Below are 18,565 nucleotides of genomic sequence, written 5' to 3' on the forward strand. Positions count from 1 at the left end.
CTTCTTCTTCTACGGTAAGCAGCCGTAGAAGGGGGAAAATGAAGTCGGCGTAGTTACCGTAGTTGCGAGACCTGTTGTGGCTCAATATTGGTCCATATACTGTATAAGGCGCACCGGATTATAAGGCGCACTGTCAGCTTTTGGGGAAATTGGAGATTTTTAGGTGCGCCTTATAGTGCGGAAAATACGGTACTTTAAATATTACTTGTTTTTTCTTGGCATTTTAGAAAATAAAAAAACAGAATTGTACACGTTTAACATTGAAACTTTTATTAAAACAAACAGTCACTGATTACATTTTCATTCAGCTTTGCTGTAGTGAAGACACAGAGGAGCGTGAAAGGAACACATTAACATACGGGAAAATACATTCTTTGGTGTTCGTCAACAAATTGGAATTTCCATTTTTGTCTTTGAGATGAACTAGGAAAAGCGATGCTCATCTTGTTAGCGGTGTCAATTGGCCTCAGAACAGGCAGGTGCTGTAAACTGTGACCTTATGGCTGATCTGCTGCAGCAGCTCCTTCACCGAAGCCTCCAGCTCCTCCAGCTGCTCCGCCTTTGTCTCTAGAGCACGCTGATTGTCTGCGTAGGACTTCTCAAGCTCTGAAAAGGTAAGCAAGAGTAAGAAGTGTGCTTTTGGTGAATTCCATAGTTCTCACACTCAATGCTGACACTTTGGAAATTTAGTGTGAGGTGTGCTCACTTGTATTTGGACAAAAACGGCCTAGTGGTTAGACTCATGGTTCTTAACCTGGGTTCGATCGAACCGTAGGGGTTCGGTGAGTCGGCCTCAGGGGTTCGGCGGAGGTCAAAACACACCTGACTCATCGTGTAAATACATACTTCTCCCTATCGGCGTATTAGGGATACAGCAACATTTGACTGATTTGCAGGTGTGTAATTTGTTGTGAGTTTATGACTGTGTTGGTTTTGTTGTTTGAACAAGGTGATGTTCATGCATGGTTCATTTTGTGCACCAGTAAAAAAAAACATGGTAACACTTTGACAATCATTGGTACTTTAACTTTAACTTTAGTATGGGGAACATATTCACCATTAAAGGCCTACTGAAACCCACTACAACCGACCACGCAGTCTGATAGTTTATATATCAATGATGAAATCTTAACATTGCAACACATGCCAATTTAGCTTACTAAAGTGCAATTTTAAATTTTGCGCGAAATATCCTGCTGAAAACGTCTCGGTATGATGACGTCTGCGCATGACGTCACGGATTGTAGAGGGCATTTTGGGACAGCATGGTGGCCAGCTATTAAGTCGTCTGTTTTCATCGCAAAATTCCACAGTATTCTGGTTGGTGAAACTTTTGCAATGTGTTCAATGAACAATGGAGACAGCAAAGAAGAAAGCTGGAGGTGGGAAGCGGTGTATTGCGGCAGGTGTTGTGCCGGATAACGCACCCCCGCCGTAGAATGCACCCCTTGACTGTTGTGCCGGATAACACAGCTGGTGTTTCATTGTTTACATTCCCGAAAGATGACAATCAAGCTTTACCATTGGCCTGTGGAGAACTGGGACAACAGAGACTCTTACCAGGAGGACTTTGAGTTGGATGCGCAGACGCGGTTCGTGAGTACGCATGCAGCTGCTGCTTCCAAACATTTGATTGCTTGCCTGTACGAGCGTGCCGCTATGTGCATGTCACGTACGTAACTTTGGGGAATTTGGGGAAATATATGTGCTGTATGAACACTGGGGAGGTGAACGGTACTTTGGGCTGTAGGATTGAGTGTGTTGTGCAGGTGTTTGAGTTGTATTGGCGGGTTATATGGACGGGAGGAGGGAGGTGTTTGTTATGCAGGATTAATTTGTGGCATATTAAATATAAGCCTGGTTGTGTTGTGGCTAATAGAGTATATATATGTCTTGTGTTTATTTACTGTTTTAGTCATTCCCAGCTGAATATCAGGTCCCACCCGCCTCTCACAGCATCTTCCCTATCTGAATCGCTCCCACTGCCCTCTAGTCCTTCACTCTCACTTTCCTCATCCACAAATCGTTCATCCTTGCTCAAATTAATGGGGGAATCGTCGCTTTCTCGGTCCGAATCGCTCTCGCTGCTGGTGGCCATGATTGTAAACAATGTGCAGATGTGAGGAGCTCCACAACCTGTGACGTCACGCTACTCGTCTGCTACTTCCAATACAGGCAAGGCTTTTTTATCAGCGACCAAAAGTTGCGAACTTTATCGTCGATGTTCTCTACTAAATCCTTTCAGCAAAAATATGGCAATATCGCGAAATGATCAAGTATGACACATAGAATGGACCTGCTATCCCCGTTTAAATAAGAAAATCACATTTCAGTAGGCCTTTAATTAGTTGCTTATTAACATGCAAATTAGTAACATATTGGCTCTTAACTAGTCATTATTAAGTACTTATTAATGTCTTATTCGGCATGGCCTTATTATAACCCTAACCCTCTAACCCTGACCCGAACCCTAACCAAATAACTCTAAATTGAGTCTTTGTTATTTAGAATATGTTCCCCATACTAAAGTGTTACCGAAAACATATAACTTTGTCTTAAATTCGAAAAAAAAAAAACATTTTATTTTTCACTAAAGAAGGGTTCGGTGAATGCGCATATGAAACTGGTGGGGTTCGGTACCTCCAACAAGGTTAAGAACCACGTTAGAGTGTCCGCCCTGAGATCGGTAGGTCGTGAGTTCAAACCTGGCCGAGTTATACCAAAGACTATAAGAATGGGACCCATTACCTCCCTGCTTGGCACTCAGCATCAAGGGTTGGAATTGGGGTTAAATCACCAAAATGATTCCTGAGCGCAGCCACCGCTGCTGCTCACTGCTCCCCTCACCTCCCAGGGGGTGAAACAAGGGGATGGGTCAAATGCAGAGAGTAATTTCACCACACCTAGTGGTACTTTAACTTTAACTGTTGACTCCCTGAATCTAAACCAGTTCTGGGCAAGATACAGCCTGTGGGCCACATGCAGCCCGTTAAGACTTTCAATCCGGCCCGCCAGACGTTCTACATCACTTTTTTTTTACCTTTAACATCAAAACTGTCGCCGCCATTATGATGTACAGTGCTGTTTTTAAATGACCGTCAGTCTTGAACTACAGACAGTATTTCAATGGGTGAAATCTCCGCTTTTGGGTGTTATATGAGTTATTACGGTAATCTACGTCACAGCAGCTCAGACTAGGAACAAAGCAGAGTGGGCGGGGTTTGTTTTCAGATAAGCCAGCCCGAAACGCGTGTGTCAGAAACAGATGAGGAAGCAGATTTTTACAACAATGTTCTTCATAAAAGTGATAATATATCATATTGTAGGTGTTTATTACACTTTGCATTCATATTTTGCTGTTTGTTACATTTTTGTTGTGTTTTGATTGATTGTAAAAGATCTCTATCGAGGAGCTGGTCTGAGAAGTAAAAGAGGAGCAATGTTCATATGTTGTTAAAATTCAGTGTTTTATTGTTCCAAGTTAATATTATAAATCCCACTTTCTTTATTTTAATGTACATATTGGGTGTCCCATTCAGTAAAAAACTGTAAAATTCCATTCCGGTTTTTTGAGGTGATCTGTCATAACGTTTTTAGAACTCTCATCGGACATTGTGACTTTTGGTATTAGTGTTCCTGAAAAAAGGGACCCAAACACACATACTGTACAGCAGATATTTACAGCTAAATGTGTATATATAATTTATACACACATACACATTGGCCCCCCCCAGACACTTTTTTTTTTCTCTCTATGTGGCCTCCGAGTCAAAATAGTTGCCTAGCTCTCATCTAAACTGTGATACAAGCTGCACAGTGACTACTCTAATTCATATTCAAGTGTAATTTCTATTGTCTTCTTGAGAAGCTCTTTATAATGATTGATAAAATGTGTGTACAGTATAATATCAATAAAAATAACATGCAAAAGTAGTGTGTATACTACGGTAATAAGACAACAAGAACATCTCAAGGTATTGATCAAAATGCACATGATACTTTTTCCATTGGTTTTCTCTTCTCACACAATCTAAAACAAGCCTGTCAAATATAGGGATGTAACGATAGCCGTGGTGGTGAGGCCCCTTCTGAAGAAGAGTAGTTTGGACCCAAATGTTTTTAATAACTACCGACCTGTATCCAACTTACAATTTTTAAGTAAAATTTGAGAAAAACTGTTTTTTAACCAAGTCAATTACTTTTTAAATATAAATAACATTTTAGAAAGACATCAGTCTGGTTTCAGAATGAACCACAGAGAGCACCTTTAAAGATGTTAAATGACATCAGGTGGAATTTTAAATAATATAAAACTAATAGTGTTGGTTCTGCTGGATCTAAGCGCTGCTTTTGACACAGTAGACCATCATATTTTATCAAAGAGACTTCGACACCTGATGGGCTTCTCTGGTTTTTAACTGGTTCCGCTCTTATCTCACAGACAAATGTTTTTATGTAAGCATGGATGCATGTTTCTCGGGAACCCATGAGATAAGATGTGGGGTTCCTCAAGGCTCAGTTTTCTGTCCCATTCTTTTTAATGTTTATATGCTGCCTCTTGGAGACGTCATTAGGAGTCACGGCATCAGCTTCCACAGTTACGCTGATGATACACATTGCCCTGTCTCCTGATGACACAAGACCAATACATACCCTTTTTTAACTGCATCAAGTCATGGATGGCAGAGAATTTCCAACAGCTCAAGCAGGAAAAACAGAGGTTTTAGTTATAGGTCCTGAAGACCAGAGGGAGAAAATGTTACCAAAATTACAAAATTTCAAACCAACACAGTCTAAAAAAAATCTGGGCATGATTTTTGACTCCGAGCTGACTTTTATTCCACATATCAAAAATATTACAAAAAAAGGTTTTTATCATCTTAAGAACATAGCCAGAGCGAACATGCGCCCGTTTCTCTCTCAGGCTAATGTATGCTTTTATTTCCTGTCGTTTAGACTATTGTAATGCCCTGCTCTCTGGCCTTCCCAAAAAGAATGTCAGAAGTCTACAATTTTTACAAAATTCAGCTGCATATTACACCAGTTTTAAAGTCGCTGCATTGGCTCCCCGTCCGCTTCAGGATCGATTTTAAAATTCTATTATTAGTTTTTATATGTCTTAATGGCCTTGCGCCTTCTTATCTATCTGATCTGATTTTACCGTGTCAACCCTCGAGGATACTGAGGTCCTTTGGCACTGGCCTTTTAGTTTTACCGAATAGCAGAACAGAGACCCACGGTGAGGCGGCATTTAGCCACTATGGCCCCCACCTGTGGAACAGCTTACCAGAGAGCCTCAGGACTGCAGAGAGCATTACACTTAAAAAAAAAAGCTGAAGACACTGTTTTTTATTTTTTTATTGTGTTATTTATATTTGAAATGTTCCATTTGCCCTGCGATGAGGTGGCGACTTGTCCAGGGTGTACCCCACCTTCCGCCCAATTGTAGCTGAGATAGGCTCCAGCGCCCCCCGCGACCCCCCCCCCCCCCCCAAAAAAGGGAATAAGCGGTAGGAAATGGATGGATGGATGTTCCATTTGTTTTGTTGTATATTTTGTGCTGTATACATACATACATATATATATATATATATATTTATATATATATATATATATATATATATATATATATATATATATATATATATATATATATATATATATATATATATATATATATAAATATATATATATATGTATCCGTGTATATATACATATATATATATATATATATATATATATATATATGTATGAGTATATGTATATATGTATGCGTATATGTATATGTGTATATATGTATGCATATATATACACATATATACATGTATATATATATCTAGTGAATGAATGTGAGTGTGAATGTTGTCTGTCTATCTGGACAAGCGGTTGAAAAATGGATGGATGGATGAACATATATATAAATGGTAAATGGGTTATACCTGTATAGCGCTTTTCTACCTTCATCTACATTTTTTTCTTGTGTTTCAAGTACAAGGGCCAGACGTGGCCGTCAAAGAGGCTAGGAAAGTCTGGTACCGTGTAGTTCCTCGAGCACCTTTACCTTTGTTCAGATTTTTTATCTGTCTTTAAATTGTTTAATTACTCGAAGCGCTTTGACACTATTTCCACATTCACCCATTCACACACCCATTCACACTGATGGCGGGAGTTGCCATGCAAGACGCTAACCACGACCCAATAGGAGCAAGGGTGAAGTGTCTTGCTCAAGGACACAACGGACGTGACTCGGCTGGTAGAAGCTGGGGATCGAACCAGGAACCCTCAGGTTGCTAGCACGGCCACTCTCCCAACTGCGCCACGCCATATATATATATATGCGTATGTATGTATGTGTGTTTGTATATAGTACATGTGTCTTCTCTTCTTCTATTATTGTTGTCTGTTTGTTTTGTTTTGTTTTGTACAGCAAGTTATGCTTGCCACTTGCCAGTGCATGAACAGTGCTATATAAATAAAGTTTGATTTGATCTGATTTGATATGAAAATCTCATATCACAGTATTTTAATTATTTTATTATCATGGAATTAAGTGTGTGACTGTGAGTGTGAATGTTGTCTGTCTATCTGTGTTAGCCCTGCGATGAGGTGGCGACTTGTCCAGGGTGTAACTAATGCAGCTGAGATAGGCTCCAGTACCCCCCGCGATCCCGAAAGGGACAAGCGGTAGAAAATGGATGGACGGATGGAATTAAATCCACAACAAATTGTTTAATATTGCAGCAAAACAGAACATAAAGAACATGCAAAAAACAACTTGCTTGGGTTGTAATGTTGACACCCATAATTCAGGGTGTTTGTAAATGCATCAGACTGTGTGTTTCTGTCAGGACGCCTCATTACTTACACATACTTGCCAACCTTGAGACCTCCTATTTCGGGAGGTGGGGGGTGGGGGGCGTGGTCGGGGTGGGGCGGGGCGTGGCTAAGAGGGGAGGAGTATATTTACAGCTAGAATTCACCAAGTCAAGTATTACACATATATATAGTATATATATATATATATATATATATATGTATATATATATATATATATATATATGTATATATATTTATATATATATATATATATATATATATATATATATATATATATGTATATATATTTATATATATATATATATACTGTATATATATATATAATAAAATAAATATATATATATAGCTAGAATTCACTGAAAGTGAAGTATTTTCTTATATATATATATATATATATATACATATATATATATATATATATATATATATATATATACATATATATATATATATATCAAGAGGGACAGAGACAGCGCACAGTGCATGTGGATCACATGTTACCATGGCGAGAAAACATGGAGAGACTGCCAGTTATCTAGTCTCCACCAGTTACAGAAAATGTGCCATCAGTACAACTGGACAGTGCTGTTTCAGTTCCATCATCAGGACCATCAGTGAGTCAGACACAAACTAGTCTAATCATTGAACCAGATTCGAAGGGCTGCTGAGTTGCCATCATCAGAACCCAGATCACCCACAATAAAAACCCCACCAGTGATCCGCAGGTACCCAGAAAGGTTTCGAGTACCACCAAAAAAACTGAATCTCTGAAGACAGTATAAAAATCTGTGTTAAAGATGTACAAATACTGTTTGTATAATAAGCATGTTATTGTTTACAAATGAGGGTTAAGAGTTCAGTACCAAAAAAAAAAGAATGTGGCTTAAGTACAGTTTTTTAATTGAGCTGCTGGTTGGGTTGTTTATTTCTTTTGAGTAACTTCTACAATTATAAAAGGGGAGTAATGTAATGGAGTGATCTATGTTTGTCTGTTGCCATCTCCTGGTGAATGTTGGCTATAGCGTACTGGGGTTACTTTTTGGTTGGCCAACGATTTACGTGGTGTTGCGCACCTGACGTCAAGTGTGTGAGTCTGTTCTGAAGTCTACAGTAAAGAGACGTACAGTACTTAATTCCCTCGCCTGTTTGTTGCCTCCAACTCAATATATTACAACAACATTGCCTGGAGGGTCCGCATGGAGCTGGAGGGGGCGTGGCCTCCAGGTCCGCCTGAATTTCGGGAGATTTTCGGGAGAAAATTTGTCCCGGGAGGTTTTTGGGAGAGGCGCTGAATTTCGGGAGTCTCCCGGAAAATCCGGGAGGGTTGGCAAGTATGCTTACAGGATGTTAAGATTTCACAATATCACGTTCAAAAACTTGTTGCAGTTGCTGAGTCTGCATCATTCAGCACCAAAACCAGCCCCAGATAGCTTCTATTTTGGTCAGTTACTACTGGTTACGAAATGGAAGCGGGCTATAGTTATCCATCCAAACACACAATATACCTTGGTAGAAACATTAAATATTGTTCGAGATTTCCAAGAGCAATATTATCGTTAGTTAAGTGTTTGAATATATTTTTATCTTTTTCGTATTCATTTGTAGAGGTTTTAAAATGTTTCCTAATGACAAAGTCAAAATGGGTGTTGGATGCTTCACTTTCAGTTCATGTGGAATCATGCAGGTTGACTTCCTGGTAAGGACATATCCGTGTATAGATTTACCACTCTGTCAGAGAGCACAGCCTCGTGTTCAAGATGTACAATTGTTGCTCAGACAAGACGAGTTTAGATTGGGGTATAACCTCTGTGATGGAGAAAGACGTTAATGTGTCTTGTATTCATTTTAGCATCTAAGCTAGCTAGCAATTAGCGAGCAAGCTGCTACTTCAGGGTATGAGCATTATAACTGTGAGTTAATCAAAGTGCGGTAATCAATCACGGTTTTACGACATATTACATTTTAAACCGTAGAACTAACAGTCAGCAATTTTACAGCGGTTTATCATTAATACCTTACGTCCCTACTGTGACCTTGGACGGGATCAAACATACGAAGAATGCAAACTCTTCCAAGCGTCTTCCCTGCAAGATTAGTCAGTCTGTATATAGATTGTCCTGTGGTTTTGTTTCAAGTTGTATCAACGCAATGTATTCTAAATTTACCATGGATCTCAACATGAATTTGTCAGGCTTGTCACTGACAGTTTGGTTATGTTTTTTTTTTCCCTGTGTTTTATTTCCTGTCAGCGCTCTTATTTTTGTTCAGTTTCCTGCTTGTCTCCCTAAGCACTGTTTCCCCTCAGCTGCAGCTGATTGGCACCTGGCCACACCTGGTGTCAATCAGTAGGCTGCTATTTATACCTGCCTTGCCCTCCAGTCAGTGCTGGAGTATTACTACCTGTATGCTGTGGATTGTTTGCTGGTTGCTGTCTCCAGTTTTCTTGTTTCCTGTTTGCTGGTTCCTGTTTGCTGTTTCCAGTTCACCTGTTTTCCTGGTATCCTGTTTCCTTTCTCCTGGTTTGTGTTTTTCCTGCATTGTTTGGACATTAAAAATCATGTCTTCCTGTATCAAGCCATCTCTGCATCTTGGGGTTCGTCACCGACATCACTTGACAGAATACTCCAGCCAACTACGAACCCCGCAGAGATTTTAATGGCAGAGAGACTTAACAATATTTTGACATTGATGGCCGAATCGAGGAAATAATTTGCCTCTTTTTGTGATCCCTCCCACCCATCCCTTTCCTGTGTTGGCCTGCTGTACCAGCTCTGCAGACGCCGACGGTGCAGCCGCCTGCTGTACCAGCTCTGCAGACGCCAACGGAGCAGCCGCCTGCTGTACCAGCTCTGGAGACGCCGACAGTGCAGCCGCCATCCTCGTCTCCAGTGGGCCGTCCGACGGTAAAGCCGTCTTCCTCGTCTCTGGCTCCGCCCACACCGACGACATCGTCTTCCTTGTCTCTGGATCCGCCCATGCCGACGACATCGTATTCCTCGTCTCTGGCTCCACCCACGCCGACAACATCAGCCTCCTGGTCATTGGCTCCGCCCACTCCGACGACATCAGCTTCCTCTTCCCTGGCGGACCGTGCCACGGCGTCGCCAGCTTCCCCGTCACCGTCAGGCCAATCTCCAGCTGGCCTGATGCACGGGCAGCCATCAGGCGCCGGCATGCGGCCCTCTTATCGGCCACGGATGTGGCCGTTCCATGAGCAACCGCCTCGCCAATTCCGGCGGAGTTCAACTCGCTGTCGCCACCTGACTCTTCCCTTCTGGTTGCGGGGACACTTGGCCTGGCGGCCCACCGCCTTGTCCTCCCTCCACCCTCCCGTGACTTTGGACTTTTTGGGGTTTTTGTTTATCTAGAACGTCTGGTATCCGTTATAGGAAGGGGGGCTACTGTCAGGCTTGACACTGACAGTTTGGTTATATTTTGGTTTTTGCTGTGTTTTATTTCCTGTCAGGGCTCTTATTTTTGTTCAGTTTCCTGCTCGTCTCCCTGAGCGCTGTTTCTCCTCAGCTGCGGCTGATTGGCACCTGGCCACACTTGGTGTCAATCAGTCGGCTGCTATCTATACCTGCCTTGCCCTCCAGTCAGTGCTAAAGTATTACCTGTATGCTGTGGATTGTTTGCTGGTTGCTGTCTCCAGTTTTCTTTTTTCCTGTTTGCTGGATCCTGTTCGCTGTTTCCAGTTCACCTGTTTTCCTGGTATCCTGTTTCCTGTCTCCTGGTCCCTGGTTTGTGTTTTTCCTGCATTTTTTGTACATTAAAAATCATGTCTTCCTGTATCAAGCCTGCCATCTCTGCATCTTGGGGTTCGTCACCGACATCACTTGACAGAATTTAGTCAATTAGGTTAGCACTGCTCCCTTTACCCGACCAGGGGCGGACTGGCCATCGGGACTACCGGCAGTTTTCCCGGTGGGCAGATCAATAATGGGTCAATCGATGGATGGCTGTTTATCTATTTGTTTCTATGCCTTGCCTTAGTAGACGATAAAGCCTGAAATATACTCTTGCGTCACGTAGCTTGCATAAGCGACACTTTCTTGCTCCTCCCCTGGGTACCCTCCCACACACCCAGCGGCAACACAGACCACAGGGCAGCGATTGGTCAGTTTTTGGAGAGGAGGCTCCCTGAGCACAAGAGTGCAGACATTGTGCTTGAAATGGACAAATTATTGTATGAGATAAAGCAACAATGATTGAACATTTACATGCAAACTGATATTGTGTACCTAACATCTTGGTGCGCTTTAAAAGTAATTACTGAATGTGTTGTTTTTCAGCTTATTGTGTTGTTGCATACAGATAAAGTCACACTTTTTAACTTTTATTGCCAATGCTGTGCTAACAGGTTCAATTCTGACACATATTCTTTCTCGCGCAGCCATGTCTGTTTCCGTCTTTTTCTCTTACACACCACACGTCCTCATTCTACGTCAATCACCTTTCAGCAGGTTGTTACAATAGCTATTTCAACATTTTGGGGTTTTTCAATTACATACAGTAGAATAGCCGATTAGCAGTGCAAATTCATCCGTCCTCAGCAGTGACTTGTTTAGGGGTTGCACAGTCCATCTTCACTAACTTATTTTCCTCTGGTCTACGAGTAAAACGTCCATTCGAAATAAATTGTTGTGTCTGAATGATTAGTTTCAGAAGAGTTATAAACAAATCAAGACGCCTTCAGAGGGGATGCAAGCTACGTGACGAGTATATTTCAGCCTTAACATGTTGCTGAAGGGATGTTAGGAGGCGTGGCTAAGATGCACAAGCAGTAGTTTGCCTCTGCGGTAACTCCGGTGAAAACTGTAAGATTTAATTCAAATTCTGCTTTTTAAAAAAAAATTTTAACTGACAACGCTTGGCCAACTATATACTTGCCTATCACTCTGTGTGAGTTATACTCCGTTAAAACATAGATAACAACAATTATGCCCAAGACACGAAGAGGGAAGCAATCAGAGTCACCTCTGGCCATAAACGAGCGCGAGGCTTGCGCTGAGATGGCGTCATCAACTTTGGAGAAGTTGCTGGATAAGATACTCGAGTCTATGAACAAACGTTTTGACATGCTTGAGGAAAAGCTTGAGGCTCTTACAAGCAAGCAGGCGGCATTGACCAACAGAGTGGAGGACATGCAGCAGCAAGGTTCTGAACACAAGCGCCGCATCAAAGCGCTCGAACAAAAACTGACTGAAACGCAGAAGAGCAATGAGAAATTGGCAGCTAAAATAGACGAATTGGAAGGGCGCTCAAGACGTAATAACATAAAAATAGTAGGGATACCAGAGCAAGAAGAAAAGGGAAGACTTACGGAAACTGCAATGGGAACGGACACTCTCTCAAATTCACAATTGCTCAATTAACAGCAGACTTAGGCTCATACAGTTTAAAGTGATTCATCGTTTTTACTACTCCAAAGTCTTATTACACAAATTTTATCCTGATACATCTCCACTTTGTGGTAAAGGTAAATCGGCTGAAGGATCACTGTCTCATTCGTTTTGAGAATGTCCAATTATTCAATCATTTTGGTCCAGCATTTTCTTTTTTTACTCGGGGGTATATCAGAGAAAACTTGTCCCTGACAGGGATGTAATATTGTTTGGGTGGTCTTCAGAAACACAAAAACTTCCAAAATATAATACAGCTGTGTTGCTGCTCGGGACGGTTTTGGCCAAAAGACTCATTCTCAAAGACTGGAAAACCCCATCTGCATCCAACTTCAGGAACTGACTAAATGAACTTGTGAATGTAATGACTCTTGAAAAAACAAGATTTATAAACTCTGCAAATATGAATAAATGGGAACTAACCTGGAAACCTTTACTGACATATATTGAATCATAACTTATGGACATTTAAAGAAAAAAGCAAAACTGCCATCCATTTTTTGTACGTAGTTGTATTTCTTTTTTATTATCTTTATTATTCTTTGTATTGATCATACACTATTATTATTATTATTTTTTTTTTTTTGTTACTTCTGATATGATTTTGCCACGGTTTACTTGCTTTTTTTTTTTTGTGACTTTTTATTTTGTATTGTTTTGCATCTGATCAATTTCTGTGACTTTCCTTTTTCTTTTTTAAGCGTGAACAGTGGAGAGGTCCTCGGGAGGTGATCTTGGGATCACTTCCTGATGATCCTTGATGCTGAGGAATGTTCATCCATCTTGCTATGGTCTGGATAGTCTGCTGATCCTGAGCCAAAGCGGGATGGATGGATATATATACAATATCTGGGTATTTTTTCTTTTCTTTCCTAATAATGTTTATACTGTAAACCTTGAGTTGTTAAAGTTTAAGTGCACCTCTCTCCTCAAGTGTGCATGTGAGTGTGTATGAGTGGATGTGTGCTTATATGAAGGCTTTGCGTGAGCAAAGTATGACTGTTAAATGTGATTTTAACTGTAAAATTCAATAAAAATATTTGCAAACAAAACCCAAAAACATTTTGCTGAAGACACTGAGACATGCTTGAAAACCGAAAATGGCTTGTAAAACGTCTAATAATAAAATGTAGACTAGGAAATGGCTGGGAATACGTTTACAGTAAAATTTGACGTATTCCCAGCCATTTCGTAGTCTGTCAACACGAACAGAATATGAAGGCTATTTCACCCTAGAATTCATAAGCGTTTGGTGGTTCAGTAGTATCAGTTCATGCTTTTTGGAGCAAAGGGATTTGAAGCAGACAGCAAAATTATATATATAATATATATATAATAATGGCTTATTTTTAACTAATTTATTATTAATTATTTTCTCTGTTGATTTTATCTTTGTGCACTAAAATAAATTGAACCATTTGTTTTTCATGTATTTTATGACATGCATTGAAATAAATTCAGGTTTGAGTTTAATAGTATACAAATCGGGGAAATTTAGTGGGCCAGTCTGGAACAAAAAGTCCAGGGCCAAATTTTTTTCCCCAGTCCGCCGGTGCCCCCAATTCATGACGCAACATCAGTAAGTCCCCATAGTCATCCTGTTGCTGCGCAGGGACTACAAGATGTGCTAGAGTGCTGTTGTAATACCTAACTAGTTAGACTGGAACACACAATCTCTGAAAAGTGAACAAATATTGTGATGCTACCTTTCAGAAGCTTCAGCTTGCCACTGGCTTGCAACAGCAGCTCCTTGGCTTCCTGCTGCAATAATTCCGCCTTTTTCTTTGCATCAGCCAAACCGCCTCCTTTTTGATCAATCAGCTGCTCTACAGTGGAGAACTTATCCTTTAGTTCAGAGTCCATGTCCTATAAATCAAAGAAAATACAACAAGAAAATGATAAAGCTTTAGTTTTGCTGAGCCATCCTCAAACTTAAATTGACCATGTCCTATAAATCAAAGAAAATACAACAAGAAAATGATAAAGCTTTAGTTTTGCTGAGCCATCCTCAAACTTAAATTGACCTTTTAACTTACCTTTTTTAACTCATTGGCAATTTGTTTTATGCTTGTTGCGTCCTGAATAGTGTGTTCACTGCTTATAGTGGCATTCAAAGTTTTGTTCCTCAGCAGTGTCATGTTCTCATCAAGGCGATGTAGTCTTTGTGTGGCATTGTTCAGTTTGAACTCTGCATCTGTTGTCTCTGACTTCACCTAGATCGAAAAGTCACGTGTGTTACTACAACAAAATAAAGTTGGACTACGACACACAGAAAACTGACTGAGAGTAGGAGCTTGTTGCTGTTCTCGATATCGTTGGTGGCTTGCTGGATTGCACTGACGGCCGCTGTCTGAGCTCTCTGAGCTTCTTCCAGAGCTAGCTTCACCACCTCAGCAGAGTTCTTTACGTTGGCTGCCTCCTGACTGTTGAGTACAACGTTGTATTATTACAACTCTGAAATTATTTAAACAGAAACATCAGATGACCCTAATCACTTTGTTTTAACTACCAAAAACTGTTACTACAATCCTTGCATCCGCTCATCTTCTTCCATGTTGGAAGTAGGGATGTCCCGATCCAGGTTTTTGCACTTCCGATCCGATACCGATATTGTTTTTGCACTTCCGATCCGATACCGATACTGACCGATACCGACCGATACTGGCCTATCCGAGCATGTATTAAAGTTTAAAGTTATTTAGCCTACTTAGTTGTCAGAATCATGTTGAAAAGGGTTTTAGTACTCTTGATAACAACTAGCCAGCTGAATTAGGGGAGTTTGAATAATACACAATGGTTGAAAAAAAGAAACTGACCTGTTTATTCAAGGATAAACACAAAATAGACAAAATTCTACATGACAAACAGAAATGGCATCATTGAAACTAGGGCTGGGCGATATGGCCTTTTTTTAATATTGCGATATTTTAAGGCCATATTGCGATACACGATATATATCTCGATATTTTGCCTTAGCCTTGAATGAACACTTGATGCATATAATCACAGCAGTATGATGATTCTATGTGTTTTGATTGATTGATTGATTGAGACTTTTATTAGTAGGTTGCAAAGTGAAGTACATATTCCGTACAATTGACCACTAAATGGTAACACCCGAATACGTTTTTCAACTTGTTTAAGTCGGGGTCCACTTAAATTGATTCATGATACAGATATATACTATCAGATATATACTATCATCATAATACAGTCATCACACAAGATAATCACATTGAATTATTTACATTATTTATAATCCAGGGTGTGGAGGGGGGCGCCGGATGTAAGTGTGAAAAAGACAGCCAAAAGAGTTTGATATGAGAATAAATCTAAAGTTAAAATATAGGGTAGAAATGCACCCATTTGCAGGAAATGTAGTCTTCCATCCATCCATTTTCTACCGCTTATTCCCTTTGGGGTCGCGGGGGGCGCTGGAGCCTATCTCAGCTACAATCGGGCGGAAGGCGGGGTACACCCTGGACAAGTCGCCACCTCATCGCAGGGCCAACACAGATAGACAGACAACATTCATACTCACATCCACACACTAGGGCCAATTTAGTGTTGCCAATCAACTTATCCCCAGGTGCATGTTTTTGGAAGTGGGAGGAAGCCGGAGTACCCGGCGGGAACCCACGCAGTCACGGGGAGGACATGCAAACTCCACACAGAAAGATCCCGAGCCTGGGATTGAACCCAAGACTACTCAGGACCTTCGTATTGTGAGGCAGATGCACTAACCCCTCTGCCACCGTGAAGCCCGGAAATGTAGTCTTGATTTTCAAAATTTTCTTTCAAGGCTTGCATGTCTACATTAAAACATTCTTCTTCATACTGCATTAATATATGCTACTTTTAAACTTTCATGCAGAGAAGGAAATCACAACTAAGAAAATCACAAATTTTTTCATACGGTGTTGATCTGGAAATTTTTGCCTCGGCATTTTGATGGTGTGGGCGTGTGGCACCGAATGGAGATAAGCGTCTCGACAGACGTTACAATATTGGAACAATGATGACGAAAACTGTTTTCTCTGTCGTGTCCGTCCGTGTGTCAAAAATTGTTATGCGCTTATTTTTTTATTTGATTTTGTGCGTGGCATATAATTGCTATGCGCAGAGGACGCTTGAGCAGTGCGCAATTGCACAGGCGCGCACCATAGAGGGAACGTTGGTCACATGGCTGCGCTAGCATCACAGCTAACGTTAGCCATGCTGCTACCTCTCTGCTGGGAGAGGGCGTATACGTATGTGACGTATGACGTGACCGTATGTGACGTGTGTAAGAAGGTGCGCTTGCTGTCTGTGAGAGGGAGACACAGGAAAGAGTGAAAAGAGCCTGTCGTGTAATGCCAGCAGCTAAAAGCAACGGTGTGAGAATCCACAGACCTGTGGATGTGTTGAAGGTGTGCTGGAAAATGCGGAACGGAAATTAGGGAGCAGCATAAAAGTGGAATGTATTATTTAAATCGGTAAGTTGGAAAACACGGACCGGAGTTTTTTTTTTAAACTGGATCTGGATCGGCATTTTCCCATGCCTTGCCGATACGCATTTTTTGGCAAATATCGGCGGCCAATCCGATCCAAATATCGGATCGGGACATCCCTAGTTGGAAGTGCTTGTTGCCATCTCAGCAACTTCACACTGGGCTATTCCAGTGATAGATGAATAGCATGGCCTAATGAATTACAGAACTACATCATCTGCAAAAAGCAGAGACCAGAATGTGGCCACCAAACTGGAACTACCAATCCCACTAGAAATTCACCGGCTATCTGTGACAATGAGCAGCTTCGTCCACCCATCACTGGAAACAAATATGGAATCCACCAGTAGTACACAAACAAAATGGTGAGTATTACAACTAGTGCTTTCTTCAAGTCCACAAAGCATATATAAACTGGGGTTGTATACCCTCTAGAATCCATAGCCTTGAAACACTCTGTCAGGGGTCAGCAACCCAAAATGTTGAAGAGTCATATTGGACCAAAAATACCCCCCAAAACATCTGTCTGGAGCCGCAAAAAAATAAAAGCCTCATATAAGTGTTATAATGAAGGCAACACATGATGTAAGTGTCTATATTAGCTATATTAGCCTACTATCAAAGGCTGACAAAAATATTTGTTTACAGAAATGTTGTATTTTAATTTTTATTCTCCACATTTTTGCAACATTGGAAATAAATAGTAAAATGGAGGCTTCTCACAGGATGAGATAAGTTCTGGAAATTACTGGCTCAGAATGGCCAAAGGTATAGATGCGTGTGTCCAAGTTAAAGCAAACGGCAGGCTGTCTTCTCCTAATGTATTTATTACAATCTTTGCAAGCTGGGTAACTTTGCTGTGGTCTGGAACAACATAGCACACAAACAACTATCAGAAATGCAGCCAATATTACATACAGATAATGTGTCATGAGACATGTACATATAAAATAAATAGGACATAAGTAAAGGAAATTAAATGAGCTCAAATATATCTACAAACGAGGCATAATGATGCAATATGTACGTACAGCTAGCCTAAATATCATGTTAGTATCGATTAGTTTGCGGTCATGGATTGACCAAATATGCTTGATAAGCACTCCAGCAAATCAATAACATCAACAAAGTTCACCTTTGTATATTCCCACACAGCATAAAACGTTTGGTGGAAAAATGAGACAAAGAAGGAGTGGCATAAAACACGTCTTTCTGTGGCAGCATTGGAGAAAGTTGTACATGTGTGAGTTCAAGGATTGCTGAAATTAGTAGGACAAAACGATGTTTGCCAAATACTCTCATCCCAGAAGCATGTATACAACACTGGGATTTCGAACAATTAGTAAGGTTTGTGTCATGGTTGTTTTACAGAAACCATATTAAAAAAACTTTTTTTCCCCCAACAAGCCACTAGGGCGGCGTGCGGCTCTGGAGCAGCGGGTTGCTGACCCCCGCACTAAGTGTATATGAAGAGTTCAGACGCAAACACAGATATCTTAATTTTCTTTGTTTTGAGTAAATCAAGGTTTTTTGTGGAGCTTTTAATGAAACAGCCATGCTGTTAATGTGGATTGAGATTGTATCGTTTCTAACAATCAAAATTATAGTCTCAATTTAAAAAATGCACATTTGTTACAAATATGGAATTTTGATCATTTTGCAGAAAACAGTTAACTCCAAACAATGTTTCTTTGTAAAAACAGACTAAACATGCCTGCTCTAAAAATGAATGAAAACAGATCAGTTATTTCAGAGGAATGCTTTTTCCATAATTGTAATGAATTAATTTAATCCAAACACCTTTTTAGGGAGATCCCTGGACAGCAGGGTCCGGGG

General features: G+C 40.7%; 1 protein-coding gene across 1 annotated transcript in view; it reads right to left on the reverse strand.

Moving 5' to 3' along the window:
* Positions 1-255: 255 nt before the first annotated feature.
* Positions 256-18,565, reverse strand: part of lamb1a (laminin, beta 1a) — a 123,430-nt gene continuing 105,120 nt past the window's right edge. The window contains exons 30-33 of the mRNA XM_061969629.2: positions 14,521-14,662; positions 14,276-14,452; positions 13,946-14,105; positions 256-606 (exon numbers count right to left, since the gene is read on the reverse strand). Coding sequence (XP_061825613.1) covers positions 467-606; positions 13,946-14,105; positions 14,276-14,452; positions 14,521-14,662 — 619 coding nt within the window. The 3' untranslated portion in view covers positions 256-466. The remainder of the gene's footprint in view (positions 607-13,945; positions 14,106-14,275; positions 14,453-14,520; positions 14,663-18,565) is intronic.

The sequence above is a fragment of the Nerophis lumbriciformis genome, linkage group LG10 (assembly GCF_033978685.3).
Source record: "Nerophis lumbriciformis linkage group LG10, RoL_Nlum_v2.1, whole genome shotgun sequence".
NCBI lineage: Eukaryota > Metazoa > Chordata > Actinopteri > Syngnathiformes > Syngnathidae > Nerophis > Nerophis lumbriciformis.